General features: G+C 45.3%; 1 protein-coding gene across 1 annotated transcript in view; it reads right to left on the bottom strand.

The window, feature by feature from the left end:
• The window catches only part of LOC143786201 (piwi-like protein 1), a 104,614-nt gene that overhangs the window by 12,494 nt on the left and 76,715 nt on the right, over positions 1-15,405 (bottom strand). Inside the window, exons 12-14 of the mRNA XM_077275489.1 lie at positions 6,084-6,187; positions 5,521-5,591; positions 4,830-4,986 (exon numbers count right to left, since the gene is read on the bottom strand). Coding sequence (XP_077131604.1) covers positions 4,830-4,986; positions 5,521-5,591; positions 6,084-6,187 — 332 coding nt within the window. The remainder of the gene's footprint in view (positions 1-4,829; positions 4,987-5,520; positions 5,592-6,083; positions 6,188-15,405) is intronic.

The following is a 15,405-nucleotide window of genomic DNA, read 5'->3' as shown; positions in this document are numbered from 1 at the left end:
CAATAAGTTTTCCCATTTTTTTGTGGCAAAATTAGGGGGGTCGGCTCATACTCGGGTCGGCTTATACTTGAGTATATACGGTAATAGGTTGGAGTAGAATCCCTCAAACCTTTTGTTTTCCGGCACCGGAACAATGACGCCATTGCGGCGCAAAGAGTCTATGGCTCGGGAAAGAGTCTTTGCCCTTGTTGCTGGAAGTTGGGAAGGAAAGAAACGAGTCGGGGGATTCGAAGAAAAATCTATTTTGTATCCGGAACACACCAGGTCTGTGACCCATTCGTCGTGAACGACAGAGCCAAACCTGGTGAAACAGAAGTAGGTGACCGCTTACCTTGCTGGTGTCGACTGGATAAACCCATGAGTCATTGGGAGGAAAATCTGTGGGACCTAGTTCCCTTAAATCCAGACTGTTTGGTCTGGCCCTTCCATTGCTGATTGGATGCCTGGGGTCCTCTGTGTGAGGAGAGCGTCCTGATCCTGAAGAGGTAGTGGGATTGGACCAATCTGGATTGGCAAGAAAGGATCGGAAAAGGATTTGTTGTTGACGCCGAAAAGGACGCCTAAGCCTCTGCTGGGGAAGAAATTTGCTCTTTCCTCCGGTACCATCAGAGATAAGCTGATCCAGTTTCTTTCCAAACAAACACCCACACTAGTAAGGAAGAGATGTCAGACTTTTTTGATGCAGAATCTGCCTTCCATTCTCTGAGCCATAAAGATATTCTGATCATGATGGCATTTGCCGCCGATAGAGTCGCACAGTTGGCCACATCCAAAGAAGCGTGTACCATGTAATTTCCTGCCTGAGAAATATGGCTAGCCAGCTGCGCTGCTCCTGGAGGAAGATTACTGCTCTGAATAGAATTAGCCAAGGTCTCCGACAAAGAAACCATTGCTTTACCTACCCACACGGCAGCGAAGGAAGGATATAGAGCCGCACCTGAGACATCGAAGACAGATCGAGCCAAATTTTCTACCTGGTAGTCTGTGGGATTTTTAATAGATGATCCGTCCGGCAGGGATAGAAGGGTTTTGGATGCCAGGTGAGAGACTGGCAGGTCTACTGCAGGGGACTCGGCCCAATCCTTTCTGAGATCTGCTGAGAAAGGGTACTTCGCCTCAAGCGGTTTTTGTCTTGTAAAGCACTTATCCGGTCCCTCCCTGTGTAGATTAACTATATCCCGAAACTCCGGGTGAATGGTTAATGGTCTATGAGGACGCTTAGCTTATTTGAAGCACACAGCGTGATCCGGCACAGAGCTGGAGTCTTCATCAACCTCCAGATTTTGGTTGACGGCCTCAGAGAATCAACAGTCCTCTGAAAGTCTGGCGAAACGGGATCTAAGGAGACGTCCAATTCATACTCAGAATAGAGTTCACTACCAACATCTGTTGAGGGAGAACGAGAAATGGAGCTCAGAGACGCCATGGCACGTGAGTGTACGCGAGACGTACTGCGGATCAATTTCCTAGACGCTTGTACATTTCTAGATTGTGTGCTGCCCCTGCTAGCCCGAGAAAAAAAAAAAATCCTCCTCCAAGATGGTGCCATCTGTGCATGTGCAGTGGCAGCTATCGGATCTCCTCTACAGACACAAATAGATGCTACTGCGCAGGTGCCATTTCAAAATGGATTTTTTTTTGAGGGATCAGTGATCTGTCAGCAGTCTGCATTATGAATACCTAATCAGAGCACCACATGAAGCCCCCACAGACCACCCCTGGGCACGAGCAGATCATTCACTCAAAACTGAAAATGAAGATTCCACAACAACCACAAGACGGATTCCATCACCAGCGGCACTTTAAGCCCCTTCCTGGGTCCCTGTAAGGACACAAGGAACGGTCTTTCCTCCAGGCCTCTGTAACAGACAGTTATCTTCTAAAAAATACCAGAACGAGGGTGCCACCCTAGATCGAGAAAATAATTTTTCATATAGAACTAACAAATACGGCTACATAGCATGGAATATGATAGTAATAGTGGTGATGATAATAATAATAATACTAGTAGTACCGCTATGTAGTGTGATAGTATCTGTTAAGGGAGCAAGACTGCCCTTCACTATTAATTGGGAAAATTAGCCAAAGAAAAAAACAAAGAAAAAAACCAGAGTAGTTAATATAAAATCATGAAAATTTTATTAAGTAATAATACATCACATTTATAACATGAATAGAGCAAATGCAATAGAAAATAATATTTAAAATGTATAAAGGGCGCACCTAACCATTAGAAATTCTATATTTAGTAGTTGCCACATATAAAGTGCAAAAGACGTGGTAAAAAATAGTAAAAAAAATATAAATGCATAAAAAATAATTTAATAACCACTAATGGGCACCGCTGACAGTGATCTCATGCAGAAAATGCTAGTGTGCAAACATGCAAATTGCCTCTGCTGAAAAAAACACGACTTAACTCTATAGCGCCACCTATTGGACGTAGCGATCCTACAAGTCACAATCAACCCTTTAACGAGTCGTGCAATATGACTTAGGATAAAAGCCAAATCAGTATCTCAATTCGCAGACACGGTGTTTCGGGCTGTTGGCCCTCGTCCTCTTTTTTTCAGCAGAGGCAATTTGCATATATAAATTCCCAGAGGAGCATTGCACGGCGAATAAGCCTCCTTACCTTGACAAGCCAGCTGGTATGTCACTCTCCATAAGGAGAAACGTTACCCCTTAGACCCCAGTGTGCAAACAGTGTGCAAGCCAAAGTGCATATGCAAGAGAGTTGAAATAGTAATTAGGCTGAACTGTACAAAAATACCACTAGGTGTCGCTGTTGATAACAGAAAGTGTTGGCACACGGGAAAAGAGATCGATAAGAAAACATAATGCGGTCATGATAGACATGTACTTACTAGGGTTGAGCGACTTTTATTTTTATAGGATCGGGTCGGGTTTCACGAAACCCGACGAGTGAAATCAGCCGATCATATAAAAAAGTCGGGGTCGGCCCGAAACACGAAACCCAATGCAGTGCAATGGGATACTATGGTTCCCAGGGTCTGAAGGAGAGGAAACTCTCCTTCAGGCCCTGGGATCCATATTAATGTGTAAAATAAAGAATTAAAATAAAAAATATTGATATACTCACCTCTCCGACGCAGCCTGCACCTTACCGAGGGAACCAGCAGCCTTCTTTGCTTAAAATGCGCGCGTGAATGGCCTTAGATGACGTCACGGCTTCTGATTGGTCACGGCCGCCCATGTGACCGCCACGCGACCAATCACAAGCCGTGACGTAATTCTCAGGTCCTAAATTCCTAATTCTAGGAATTTAGGACCTGAGAATTACGTCACGGCTTGTGATTGGTAGGAATTTAGGACCTGAGAATTACGTCACGGCTTGTGATTGGTCGCGTGGCGGTCACATGGGCGGCCGCGACCAATCAGAAGCCGTGACGTCATCTAAGGCCATTCACGCGCTCATTTTAAGCAAAGAAGGCTGCCGGTTACCAGCGGTAAGGTCCAGGCTGCGTCGGAGAGGTGAGTATATCAATATTTTTTATTTTAATTCTTTATTTTACACATAAATGTGGATTCCGATACTGATTTCCGATATCGCAAACATATCGGAACTCGGTATCGGAATTCTGATACCAGATTCAGAAGATCGCCGACCTCATGGCCGACCCCACACAGGGGTCGGGTCGGGTTTCATGAAACCCGACTTTGCCAAAAGTCGGCGACTTCTGAAAATGGCCGACCCGTTTCGCTCAACCCTAGTACTTACTATGCTCTTAAGAGCCCGGTTTCCTGGATGGCGCCCTCCCCAACGCGCGTTTCGGCACGCTGCCTTCGTCAGGCGCCATCCAGGAAACCGGGATCTTAAGAGCATAGTAAGTACATGTCTATCATGACCGCATTATGTTTTCTTATTACTATCAATCTCTTTTCCCGTGTGCCAACACTTGCTGTTATCAACAGCGACACCTAGTGGTATTTTTGTACAGTTCAGCCTAATTACTATTTCAACTCTCTTGCATATGTACTTTGGCTTGCACACTGTTTGCACACTAGCATTTTCCGCATGAGATCACTGTGTCAGCGGTGCCCATTAGTGGTTATCACATTTTTTATGCATTTATATTTTTTTTTACAATTTTTTACCACGTCTTTTGCACGTTATATGTGGCAACTACTAAATATAGAATTTCTAATGGTTAGGTGCGCCCTTTATACATTTTAAATATTATTTTCTATTGCATTTGCTCTATACAGGTTATAAATCTGATGTATTATTACTTAATAAAATTTTCATGATTTTATATTAACTACTGTGGACTTTTTGATTGGGTTTTTTTTCCTCTGTTTTTTCTTTAGATATCTTCTAACTATACATCTTTTAACATCTGGAGTTTGAAGTTTCTCTTCCTTCTGATTATTTAGACTATAGAAGGATGATGGAACAACGCTCTCCTTCCTTTTTAAAAAAAAAACAAACAAAAAAAAACAGTAGGGAAATTTGGTGCCGCTGTAATCGTCCGGAGAATCTTATTGTCAGGCCATTTCACTGCACATGGTACTTTGTAAAACAAACAAACAAACAAAAAATGAAACCTACAAAACTATGGCAGAATTTTTTTTTTCCCACCATTTCCCCCCCCACTAGGAATTATTTTCCGATTCATCAGTACATTTTATGGTAAAATGAATGGCGTCATTCAACACTACAACTCATCCCGCAATGAACAAGTCCTCGTACGGATATATTGATGGAGAAATTAAAAAAAGGGTTTTGTTTGTTTTTTTAATACTAAAAGTACAAAAATTAAAATTGTGTCAGGAACCATAAGGGTTTGGGGCCACCTCTGCCGCACCTGTAATTCTGTTTAGCAGACTTGATGCAATCAATGAACTGTGGGATCTCGTAGTTCACTAAGGTCTTGAGCTGCCCGTCGCCTACTCCGTCTCTGTAGATGATGATGCGCTGCGGCAGGTTTCCTTCGTTAGTCTTGGTCCATGCGTGCAGCGCCGCTAGAGAAAGAGAAAGGACATAAAGAAAAGACAGAAAAAAGTCATCATGACATCGTGACACCAGTAAATAAGGCCGCCCACAGGCGCACTGAAATTCTGCTATAGGCCACAGACATCGGATCGGTGGGGATCAGACACCCCTGCATCAGATGTGTGCAGCGCCGTACACCGTGTAGTGGCCGCTCTCAGTACTGCAGCTCCGATCACATTTCATACAGCTGCAGTACCAAGAATGGCCACTACATGGTGTACGGATACAGCTGCGAACAGAACCTGCACCAGTCTATGACACACAAATCTCAGCACAGTTACCTGGTGTCGGCTATAAACAAAGGGGAGATTTGTCCCCCACTATTTTATCAGCCATGGCACTTCTCGGAGAAGCTGGGGGAGCAGGCAGATTTACTAAAACATGGCAGAAATTGTAGCACAAATCTACGCCGAGGTCTCCTACACCAGACTCCCCTTCTATACAGTGAAAATCCATCCAGATGTTTGTTCTGCACATTTGGAACTTTTTATTATATTTTTTACCTTGCATACAAACTTTTAGGCCATCGACAATCTCTTGTCTCTGATCCTGGACGACGCATCGGGAAAACCAGCTAAAATAGAAAGGTCAGAGGTTACTTAGGGCTCATTCAGAATAAGGCCGCAATCTCATAGGCTGCTATGGGCCTACAAGACATCAGGGGCACAATGGCATCAGTGCCGGCCCACTCTGGGGTGCGGGGCTGAGGGGCGCGGAGGCTGTAGACCGTGGGGGCAATCAGTTTATTCTGGGGGCTGCGTACAATGGTGGCTGTATCCGGAGGGGCATTTAGTTTATTCTGGGGGCTGTGGTACAATGGTGGCTGTATCCAGAGGGGCAATCAGTTTGTTCTGGTGGCTGTATCCGGAGGGGCAGTCAGTTTATTCTGGGGGCTGCGTACAATGGTGGCTGTAGACCGTAGGGGCAATTAGTTTTTTCTTGGGGCTGCAGTACAATGGGGGCTGTATCTGGAGGGGGCGCTCAGGGTCCTTGCTCCAGTTCTCTGCATTAGCCGGAGTGAAGAGCCAGCAATCTATGAGGAACCCGGACGTGGCAGATACATTACCGAGTCATTTGCTTGTTCGTGCTCGCGACAAAGCCAGCAATAGATCTCCTCCCCTGCAGGGTGTCGTGGTAGCAATCAATCCCAATAATTATTGCTTTATCCAGCTGAGAAAAAAAAAAAAAAAGCCACATTCACTGGTGTGGTGAAATATGTGTAATATATATTATATATATATATATATATATATATATATATATATATATATATATATATATATATAATCTTGAGAAAGGCTCAGATGGAGCCGAAACGTCGCCCAGAACAGTGGGTTGATTAAACCTTCCACATTTACATTGAAGAAATTGAACTTTTATTTTGAAAATATATTGGTCAGCGACCAGCTGATTGGTCAGCGACGGGCACAGTCCGGCCGTGAATTCGCCCCTCCATACTCCCCTCCAGTCAGCGCTCACACAGGGTTAATGGCTGCATTACACCGTGTTATGCCGCTGTGTAACGCAGTCCATTAACACTGCTATTAACCCTGTGTGCCTATGCAGCTTCAATAGTAAAAAGATCTAATCTTGAAAATAATAAAAAAAATTATATACTCACCTTCTGGCGCCTTTGCCGCTCCTCACGACGCTCCGGGCCATGCACTGCGCTCTCGCGAGATGATGACGTAGCCGTCTCGTGAGACCGCTACGTCATCATCTCGCGAGACCACAATGCATTCTTGGGACTGGAGGGTCGCGAGGAGCATCGCTAAACGCCTGGCCTGGATCCGGGGGCCGCCGGAAGGTGAGTATATAACTATTTTTTATTTTAATTCTTTTTTTTTTTTTTTTTAAACAGGGATGTGGTGCCCACATTGCTATATACTACTTGGCTGTGGTGTATTTCTCTGCTGTATTTGTGCATCATGAATCGTGGTATGTGTTAAAGAGGGGGGCCCACAGACTCTTTCGCCCGGGGCTCTCAAAAACCTGGAGCCGGCCCTGGCTTCACTGATTGGTCACGCCCGGCCGCCCGCGAATTGGGGCGGAATTTGTACCACGCTTCGCTAATTGGTCGCGCCTGGCCGAATCCTGTGTATAAATTGCATTATTCTGAAAACTTCATAAATAAACTACATACATATTCTAGAATACCCAATGCGTTTGAATCGGGCCACCATCTAGTGTGTGTATCTCTCTCTCTCTCTCTCTCTCTCTCTCGAGAGAGAGAGAGAGAGAGAGAGAGAGAGAGAGAGTGAAGCTGCAAACTGCATCATATAGATAAAAAAATCACAGCAGCACATGTACATGATTCTTGTACATGTGCTGCTGTGTATATATATATACATACACACACACACACACATCTAGATACATTATATAATGGCAATAATGTAACATTAGTTAATGTAACTGTCTTGAAAAGTTGCAGGTCGCACCCAGGTGTTAATGTGTATTTTCCTGAGACAAGTAGACTTCTGTCTCTAACCTCACCAGGGGGTCCTGCTGGAAGCCAAGCAGAAAGGTAACATTTGACATCTCCTAGCTCTTGAAAGAGAGATGTTAATTACGGCCTGATAGTATCTCTGTGACCGCTGTTACACAAAGGATCTCAAGAGAAAAGAATATATTGATTGGGGGGGCGCGGCCGTGGACCAATCAAAATACAAGCAATTATTATATTAACCTGAGGGGCTGGTCTAGAAACCTGACCTCCAGACCAAAGCTATAAATTAGACCTGTATACCTAAAAAACGTGTTCACATGTGAGGGCAGCCTGAGACGCTCATGTGTTCCACCAACTCCATTCACCCCCCCCTTCCTCAGGGAGCACAAAGCAAACTACCAGTTAGATGATTTCTGTAAGTTTTCTCCTGTTTATTTTTATACTGTTTAGCATAAGTTGTATGTCTTTATTATCATATTTTTATACCTTTTCTTACTGTAAGCACTGAACCTTTTTTGTATTAAAGTATAAAACTTTAACAAGTTGAACCTTGAATGTTCTAAAAGAATCCATAGCCTAAGGTGTGTGAGCCTTATGAGTGGTAGTATTAATATTTCCGAGACTCATCGCCCGTGTGCTCGATGAGTGGTGGCAGCGTGTATGAGCGGGTGTGTGGCCTGGGTCTGTGTGTGATTTATGCTCCCATTAGAGCATAGGACAGAGGTTGAATGCTGGACTGAGAGTGGGGAGACAGATTAACCCTTGCAGGCACAGCCCAAGTCACGTGCTGAGAGCGGGCACGTGACAAATTAGTTACACTGTGAAGGGTTAAACTAAGAAAAATTAAAGCAGGCTTCATTTTGTGCTTTTTGACTCCATTTTGCTGTTTTGAGATAAATTCTGTTACTAGGCTAAAGTTCATTGTTGTTATGAGACCTTGACAATTTGAAAATCACTGACTCAACCATGAAGGGTAACTCCAGATCCTCCCTCAACAGCTTGGCGCCCAAAAGTGGGGTCCCCAAACAGGGACGCCTCTGCCCCCCGGAGGAGAATAAGACAAAGGACCCTCGGACCAGACACAGGCACTGGAAAATTGGGACTGATCATCCCCCACAACAACCACGGTAAGTTGGCAGTTACACTGTTCAGACTGACCATCTGGTGTGGTTTTCCTGTGTTTGTTGCTGCAAAGAGGATGTGAGGTTGTCCCCGATGGTGGGGTGATTCTTGGGTGGAATCATATAGAGGTGTAGTTCCGTTGGGGGCCCAGTGTTCGAACCGTACCTCATAAGGGACGGACACTCCGGATTGACCAGTGATCGTAACTCTATTTTTAGTCAAAATATCCTGAAATCTTGATCACTGTTAGGGTACTGTCACACTCTGCAACTTTCCAACGATCACGACCAGCGATACGACCTGGCCGTGATCGTTGGAAAGTCGTTGTGTGGTCGCTGGAGAGCTGTCACACAGACCGCTCTCCAGCGACCAACGATGTCGAAGGCCCCGGGTAACCAGGGTAAACATAGGGTTACTAAGCGCAGGGCCACGCTTAGTAACCCGATGTTTACCCTGGTTACCATCGTAAAAGTAAAAAAAAAAAAAACGTACATACTCACATACCAATGTCCGTCAGGTCCCTTGCCGTCTGCTTCCCGCTCTGACTGAGTGCCGCCGTAAAGTGAAAGCACAGCACAGTGGTGACGTCACCGCTGTGCTCTGCTCTTACATTCCGGCCGGCAGTCAGTCAGAGCGGGAAGCAGACTGCAAGGGACCTGAAGGACACCGGTATGTGAGTATGTACGGTTTGTTTTTTTTTTACTTTTACGATGGCAACCAGGGTAAACATCGGGTTACTAAGCGCGGCCCTGCGCTTAGTAGCCCGATGTTTACCCTGGTTACAAGCGAATGCATCGTTGGATCGGTGTCACACACAACGATCCAGCGATGACAGCGGGAGATCCAGTGGCGAAAGAAAGTTCCAAACGATCTGCTACGACGTACGATTCTCAGCAGGGTCCCTGATCGCTGCTGCGTGTCAGACACAGCGATATCGTATGGATATCGCTGGAACGTCACGGATCGTACCGTCGTAGCGACAAAAGTGCCACTGTGTGACAGTACCCTTAGAATCAGGTGTGGTGAGGTGATGGAAGATTGGGTAGGATACGTACCTCAGGAATATATACACTGGGTGCAGAACTATTAGGCAAGTTGTATTTTGATCACATGATACTTTTTATACATGTTGTCCTACTCCAAGCTGTTCAGGCTTGAGAGCCAACTACAAATTAAGTAAATCAGGTGACGTGCATCTCTGTAATGAGGAGGGGTGTTGTCTAATGACATCAAAACCCTATATAAGGTGTGCTTAATTATTTGGCAAAATGGGTCAGAAGAGAGATTTGACGGGCTCTGAAAAGTCCGAAATTGTGAGATGTCTTGTAGAGGTATGCAGCGGTCTTGAAATTGCCAAACTTTTGAAGCGTGATCACTGAACAATCAAGCGTTTCATGGCAAATAGCCAACAGCGTCGCAAGAAGCGTGCTGGGCAAAAAAGGTGCAAAACAACTGCCCATGAATTGAGGAAAATCAAGCTTGAAGCTGCCAAGATGCCATTTGCCACCAGTTTTGCCATATTTCAGAGCTGCAACGTTACTGGAGTAACAAAAAGTACAAGGTGTGCAATAGTCAGGGACATGGCCAAGGTAAGGAAGGCTGAAAAACGACCACCTTTGAACAAGAAAAAAGAAATGTCAAGACTGGGCCAAGAAATATCTTAAGACCGACTTTTCAAAGGTTTTATGGACTGATGAAATGAGAGTGACTCTTGATGGGCCAGAGGCTGGATCAGTAAAGAGCAGAGAGCTCCATTCCTTACTCAGACGCCAGCAAGGTGGAGGTGGGGTACTGGTATGGGCTGGTATCATCAAAGATGAACTTGTGGGATCTTTTCAGGTTGAGGATGGAGTGAAGCTCAACTCGCAGACCTACTGCCAGTTTCTGGAAGACAACTTCTTCAAGCAGTGGTACAGGAAGAAGTTGGTATCGTTCAATAAAAACATGATTTTCATGCAGGACAATGCTCCATCACATGCCTCCAACTACTCCACAGCGTAGCTGGCCAGTAAAGGTCTCAAAGAAGAAAAAACAATGACATGGCCCCCTTGTTCACCTGATCTGAACCCCATAGAGAACCTGTGGTCCCTCATAAAATGTGAGATCTACAGGGAGGTAAAACAGTCCACCTCTCAGAGCAGTGTCTGGAGGCTGTGGTGGCTGCTGCACGCAATGTTGGTCGTAAACAGATCAAGCAACTGACAGAATCTATGGATGGAAGGCTGCTGAGTGTCATCATAAAGAAAGGGGGCTATATTGGTCACTCATTTTTAGAGGTTTTGTTTTTGCATGTTAGAAATGTTTATTTCTAAATTTTGTGCAGTGATATTGTTTTTTCTGGTGAAAATAAACAAGTGAGATGGGGATATATTTGGTTTTTATTAAGTTGCCTAATAATTCTGCACAGTAATAGTTACCTGCACAAACAGATATCCTCCTAAGATAGCTAAAACTATAAAAGCCCCACTCCAACTTCCAAAAATATTAAGCTTTGATATTCGAGTCTTTTGGGCTGATTGAGAACATAGGTGTTGATCAATAATAAAAATAATCCTCTAAAATACAACTTGCCTAATAATTCTATAATGTGAATTTAGACGGGGAACATATGAGTGGTGTTGATATCTGCAATGCTTTAAAAGTTTGGGCACAAGATAGATTAGCGGACCAAGCTACCTCCCTCACAGATGTCACACAGGACAAGGAGGAGACTGCCGAGAAGTTTTATGGGCGTCTTATGGTAGTGTTTAAAGATTTGGGATTCTCACTGTATAATAAAGCCCATTCACACCTTTTTGTGGCAGCTTTAATGTCCGGCCTCAAATCTGAATTGAAAGAGGCAATAATGTCAGTCAGACCTGGTATCGAGCCTTCCACTCCGGATGATGCATTGAAAATAGTAAAAAGTTTTCAGAAGAATTTAGCCCGCTCTGCATCAGCAGGGAAATCAAAGGTTAAACCAGTAGCCACAGCGATTCCTGCTCCAACCTCAGCCCCCACCCCAGCTACAAGGACGCAGCTGTTCCTTATCAGTGGCCCACACAACAGACTCCAGCTCCTGCCCTCCTCCCCTACACAAATTCAGTTCCCTACTCCAATTTCCCTTTTAACCCTATGTCTGGGAATCTCACTCCCCAGCCCCGCCGTGCCAATTTTCGCTTGAAGTCCTGGCGCTGTGGCCGGCCTGGTCACTTTCAGAGAGATTGTCATACCCATGCTGACAGTTGCTACCTTCAGGTTCCCCCTTCCACCCGTAACCTGAATACTGGGAACTCTGGGGGATACTCAGAATCAGATAGCCTCAAAATCCTGATAATCGACCATACTGAAGAGATGGCAGACCCAATAAACATACTATTACAAAACCCATCCCTGTGGGACCTTTCCCTGAGGTCACGGCCCAGTTCATAATCTCTCCCACATGTCTGGTAAATTTACTGGGGGCAGATTTATTATCACAGTTCCGCTCCAGAATACAATTCCAAGATGATGGTCAGATGGTTCTTACGTTACATAACCCTTATGCAGATGAACACAATGAGATCTGTATCCTACATGCCCTTCCCATGGTAATGATGGCCCTGATAGGCCCAGATCACCCCCAATAATGTCTGTAGAAACAGTAAAAGGGTTTCTCAAACCTGGTGCCCCTTTTCCGAAAGTCCATCAATACCCTTTGAAACATGACCAGGAGCGGGGCCTCAAGGGGCAAATACAAACATTACTCGATAATGGTGCCCTGATACCCTGTGTTTCCCCATGTAACACACCCTTGTTTCCCGTTAAGAAAAAGACCCCACCCGGCCAACCCCATGTGTACCGGCTGGTACAAGATCTACGGGCAGTTAATGCAGCTACTGTTCTGTAAACACCGGTGGTGCCTAATCCACATACTCTTGTGTCCCAGATACCTCAGAATGCTGCTTGGTTCACAGTCATCGACCTTGCCAATGCCTTCTTCAGCATTCCATTACACCCAGACTGCCAGTTTGTTTGCATTCACTTATCAGGGACGACAATTGACGTGGACAGTTATGCCACAAGGGGCCCAAAACAGTCCCAATCAGTTTGCAAAAAATATGGGCGAGTGTTTTTTACCCTGGCAGTTAGACCATCGCTATGTCACGCTGCTCCAGTATGTGGATGAGGTTTTGTTGTGTGCACGAACAGAGCAGGAAGCCATTGCTGCCACTGTTCCCCTCCTCAAGTATCTGGCAGATCTGAACTGTCGGGTTTCGGCCTCGAAACTTCAGTTCTGCCTTGGTCATGTGATATTTTTGGGTAACTGTCTCCTTCAGGGTGTCAGACACCTCACAAAAGAAAGAAAAATAGCCGTCAGCTCCCTTCCTTTTTCCAAAAGATGAGACTGAACTCCAGCATTTTCTTGGACTATGTACTTATTGTCGTCAGTGGATACCGGACGCATCCCGCATAATGCAACCTTTCTACAATGCCCTGAAAGACGGTATATGAACTATAAGGAAAGATCAACGGTTTGTATGGAAAGCCTTTATCGTGCCTTCTCTGAATTAAAGCGGCTTATTGCTTCCGCCCCTGCCTTGGGCATCCCGGACTATACTCGACCGTTCCATTTGTATGTGTCTGAGAATGAAGGACACGCAGCAGGGGTACTCACACAGTCGCATGGCAATAGACAACGGCCTGTGGGCTATTATTCAGCCCGCCTCGACCCCGTGGCCCGTGCATCACCAAGTTGCATGAGGGCAGTTCACGCCACTCACTCGTTGCTTGACAAGACTGCAGACATAATTCTTGGACATGAGACGCACATTTTTGCCCCACATGATATTGCGGCAATACTGACACTCCAACAGCCAAAACATTTGACTGTACGACGACACTTGCGGCTGCAGTGTTCACTCCTTTTGCCTGACTACAATCAACCCCGCTACTTTACTGCCGGTCCCCAAGAAGGATGGCAGTGATGAGGATTACCTCCAACATGACTGTTCCCAACTCCTGACTGAAGAGATAGCTTCCAAAATCCACTTCCAAATCCTGATCTGGTGTTATAAACGGATGGTTCAAGATATGCTGAAGAGTTTGGCAGATTCCACACCGGATACGCTGTTACTACGGAAGACACTGTAGCGCACGGAGCTGCACTCCCTCCCTCACAGTCAGCACAAGAAGCAGAACTTCAGGCTCTGTCTACTGCATGTGTTCTGGCCAAAGACAGGCGGGCTAATATATACACGGACTCACAGTATGTATTTGGTATTGCTCATGATTTCGGAGCTCTATGGGCCAATCGTGGGTTTATTACCACCGCCAGGACTCCAGTGAAGAATGCTGAAGCTGTTAAAACCCTCATGTACTCATTCAAATTACCTACCCAGGTAGCCATTATCAAAGTTAAGGCGCACGGTCCTAGGAACAGTCCACAGACTGTTGGCAACGCCTTTGCGGATATGCAAGCAAAAGCTGCTGCTCTCCTACCCGTTGAACCGACCATACCAACTATGGTGACCACATGCTCTCAGCGTAAACAGTTACAAGAAACACTGACTCTACAGGAACCTGATGATCGATGACAGATGGAGGTTTTCTGTCGGACCCCACAAGACCGCTTAATGACGATGCAGAGAATGTCCCCAAAGGAAGAAGTGAAGCAGTGGAAGGCTGATGGAGCATGTATGGACATGGTCTCTGGAAAAAGGACCAACTTGTGTGTCCCACTAAGCGGATGTATCCTGCTATTGCCACGTGGGCACATGGGCCCACACATTGAGGAAAAAACCAGGCCCTAGCCCTGGTACAGTTGTGGCCAAAAATACTGACACCCCTGCAGTTCTGTCAGATAATACTCAGTTTCTTCCTGAAAATGATTGCAAACACAAATTCTTTGTTATTATCTTCATTTAATTTGTCTTAAATGAAAAAACACCAAGAATTGTCCTAAAGCCAAATTGGATATAATTCCACACCAAACATAAAAAGGGGGTGGACAAAAGTATTGGCACTGTTCCAAAAATCATGTGATGCTTCTCTAATTAGTGTAATTAACAGCACCTGTAAATTACCTGTGGCACCTAACAGGTGTTGGCAATAACTAAATCACACTTGCAGCCAGTTGACATGGATTAAAGTTGACTCAACCTCTGTCCTGTGTCCTTGTGTGCACCACATTGAGCATGGAGAAAAGAAAGACCAAAGAACTGTCTGAGGACTTGAGAAACCAAATTGTGAGGAAGCATGAGCAATCTCAAGGCTACAAGTCCATCTCCAAAGACCTGAATGTTCCTGTGTCTACCGTGCGCAGTGTCATCAAGAAGTTTAAAGCCCATGGCACTGTGGCTAACCTCCCTAGACGTGGACAGAAAAGAAAAATTGACAAGAGATTTCAACGCAAGATTGTGCGGATGTTGGATAAAGAACCTCGACTAACATCCAAACAAGTTCAAGCTGCCCTGCAGTCCGAGGGTACAACAGTGTCAACCCGTACTATCCGTCGGCGTCTGAATGAAAAGGACTGTATGGTAGGAGACCCAGGAAGACCCCACTTCTTACCCCGAGACATAAAAAAGCCAGGCTGGAGTTGGCCAAAACTTACCTGAAAAAGCCTAAAACGTTTTGGAAGAATGTTCTCTGGTCAGATGAGACAAAAGTAGAGCTTTTTACAGGAGAGTTTACAGGAGAAAAAGAGGCATTCAAAGAAAAGAACACGGTCCCTACAGTCAAACATGGCAGAGGTTCCCTGATGTTTTGGGGTTGCTTTGCTGCCTCTGGACTGCTTGACCGTGTGCATGGCATTATGAAGTCTGAAGACTACCAACAAATTTTGCAGCATAATGTA

Source organism: Ranitomeya variabilis, chromosome 7, assembly GCF_051348905.1.
Source record: "Ranitomeya variabilis isolate aRanVar5 chromosome 7, aRanVar5.hap1, whole genome shotgun sequence".
Classification (NCBI taxonomy): Eukaryota; Metazoa; Chordata; class Amphibia; order Anura; family Dendrobatidae; genus Ranitomeya; species Ranitomeya variabilis.
Note: the sequence above shows the minus strand (reverse complement) of the source record. Positions and strands in the feature narration are given on the sequence as shown.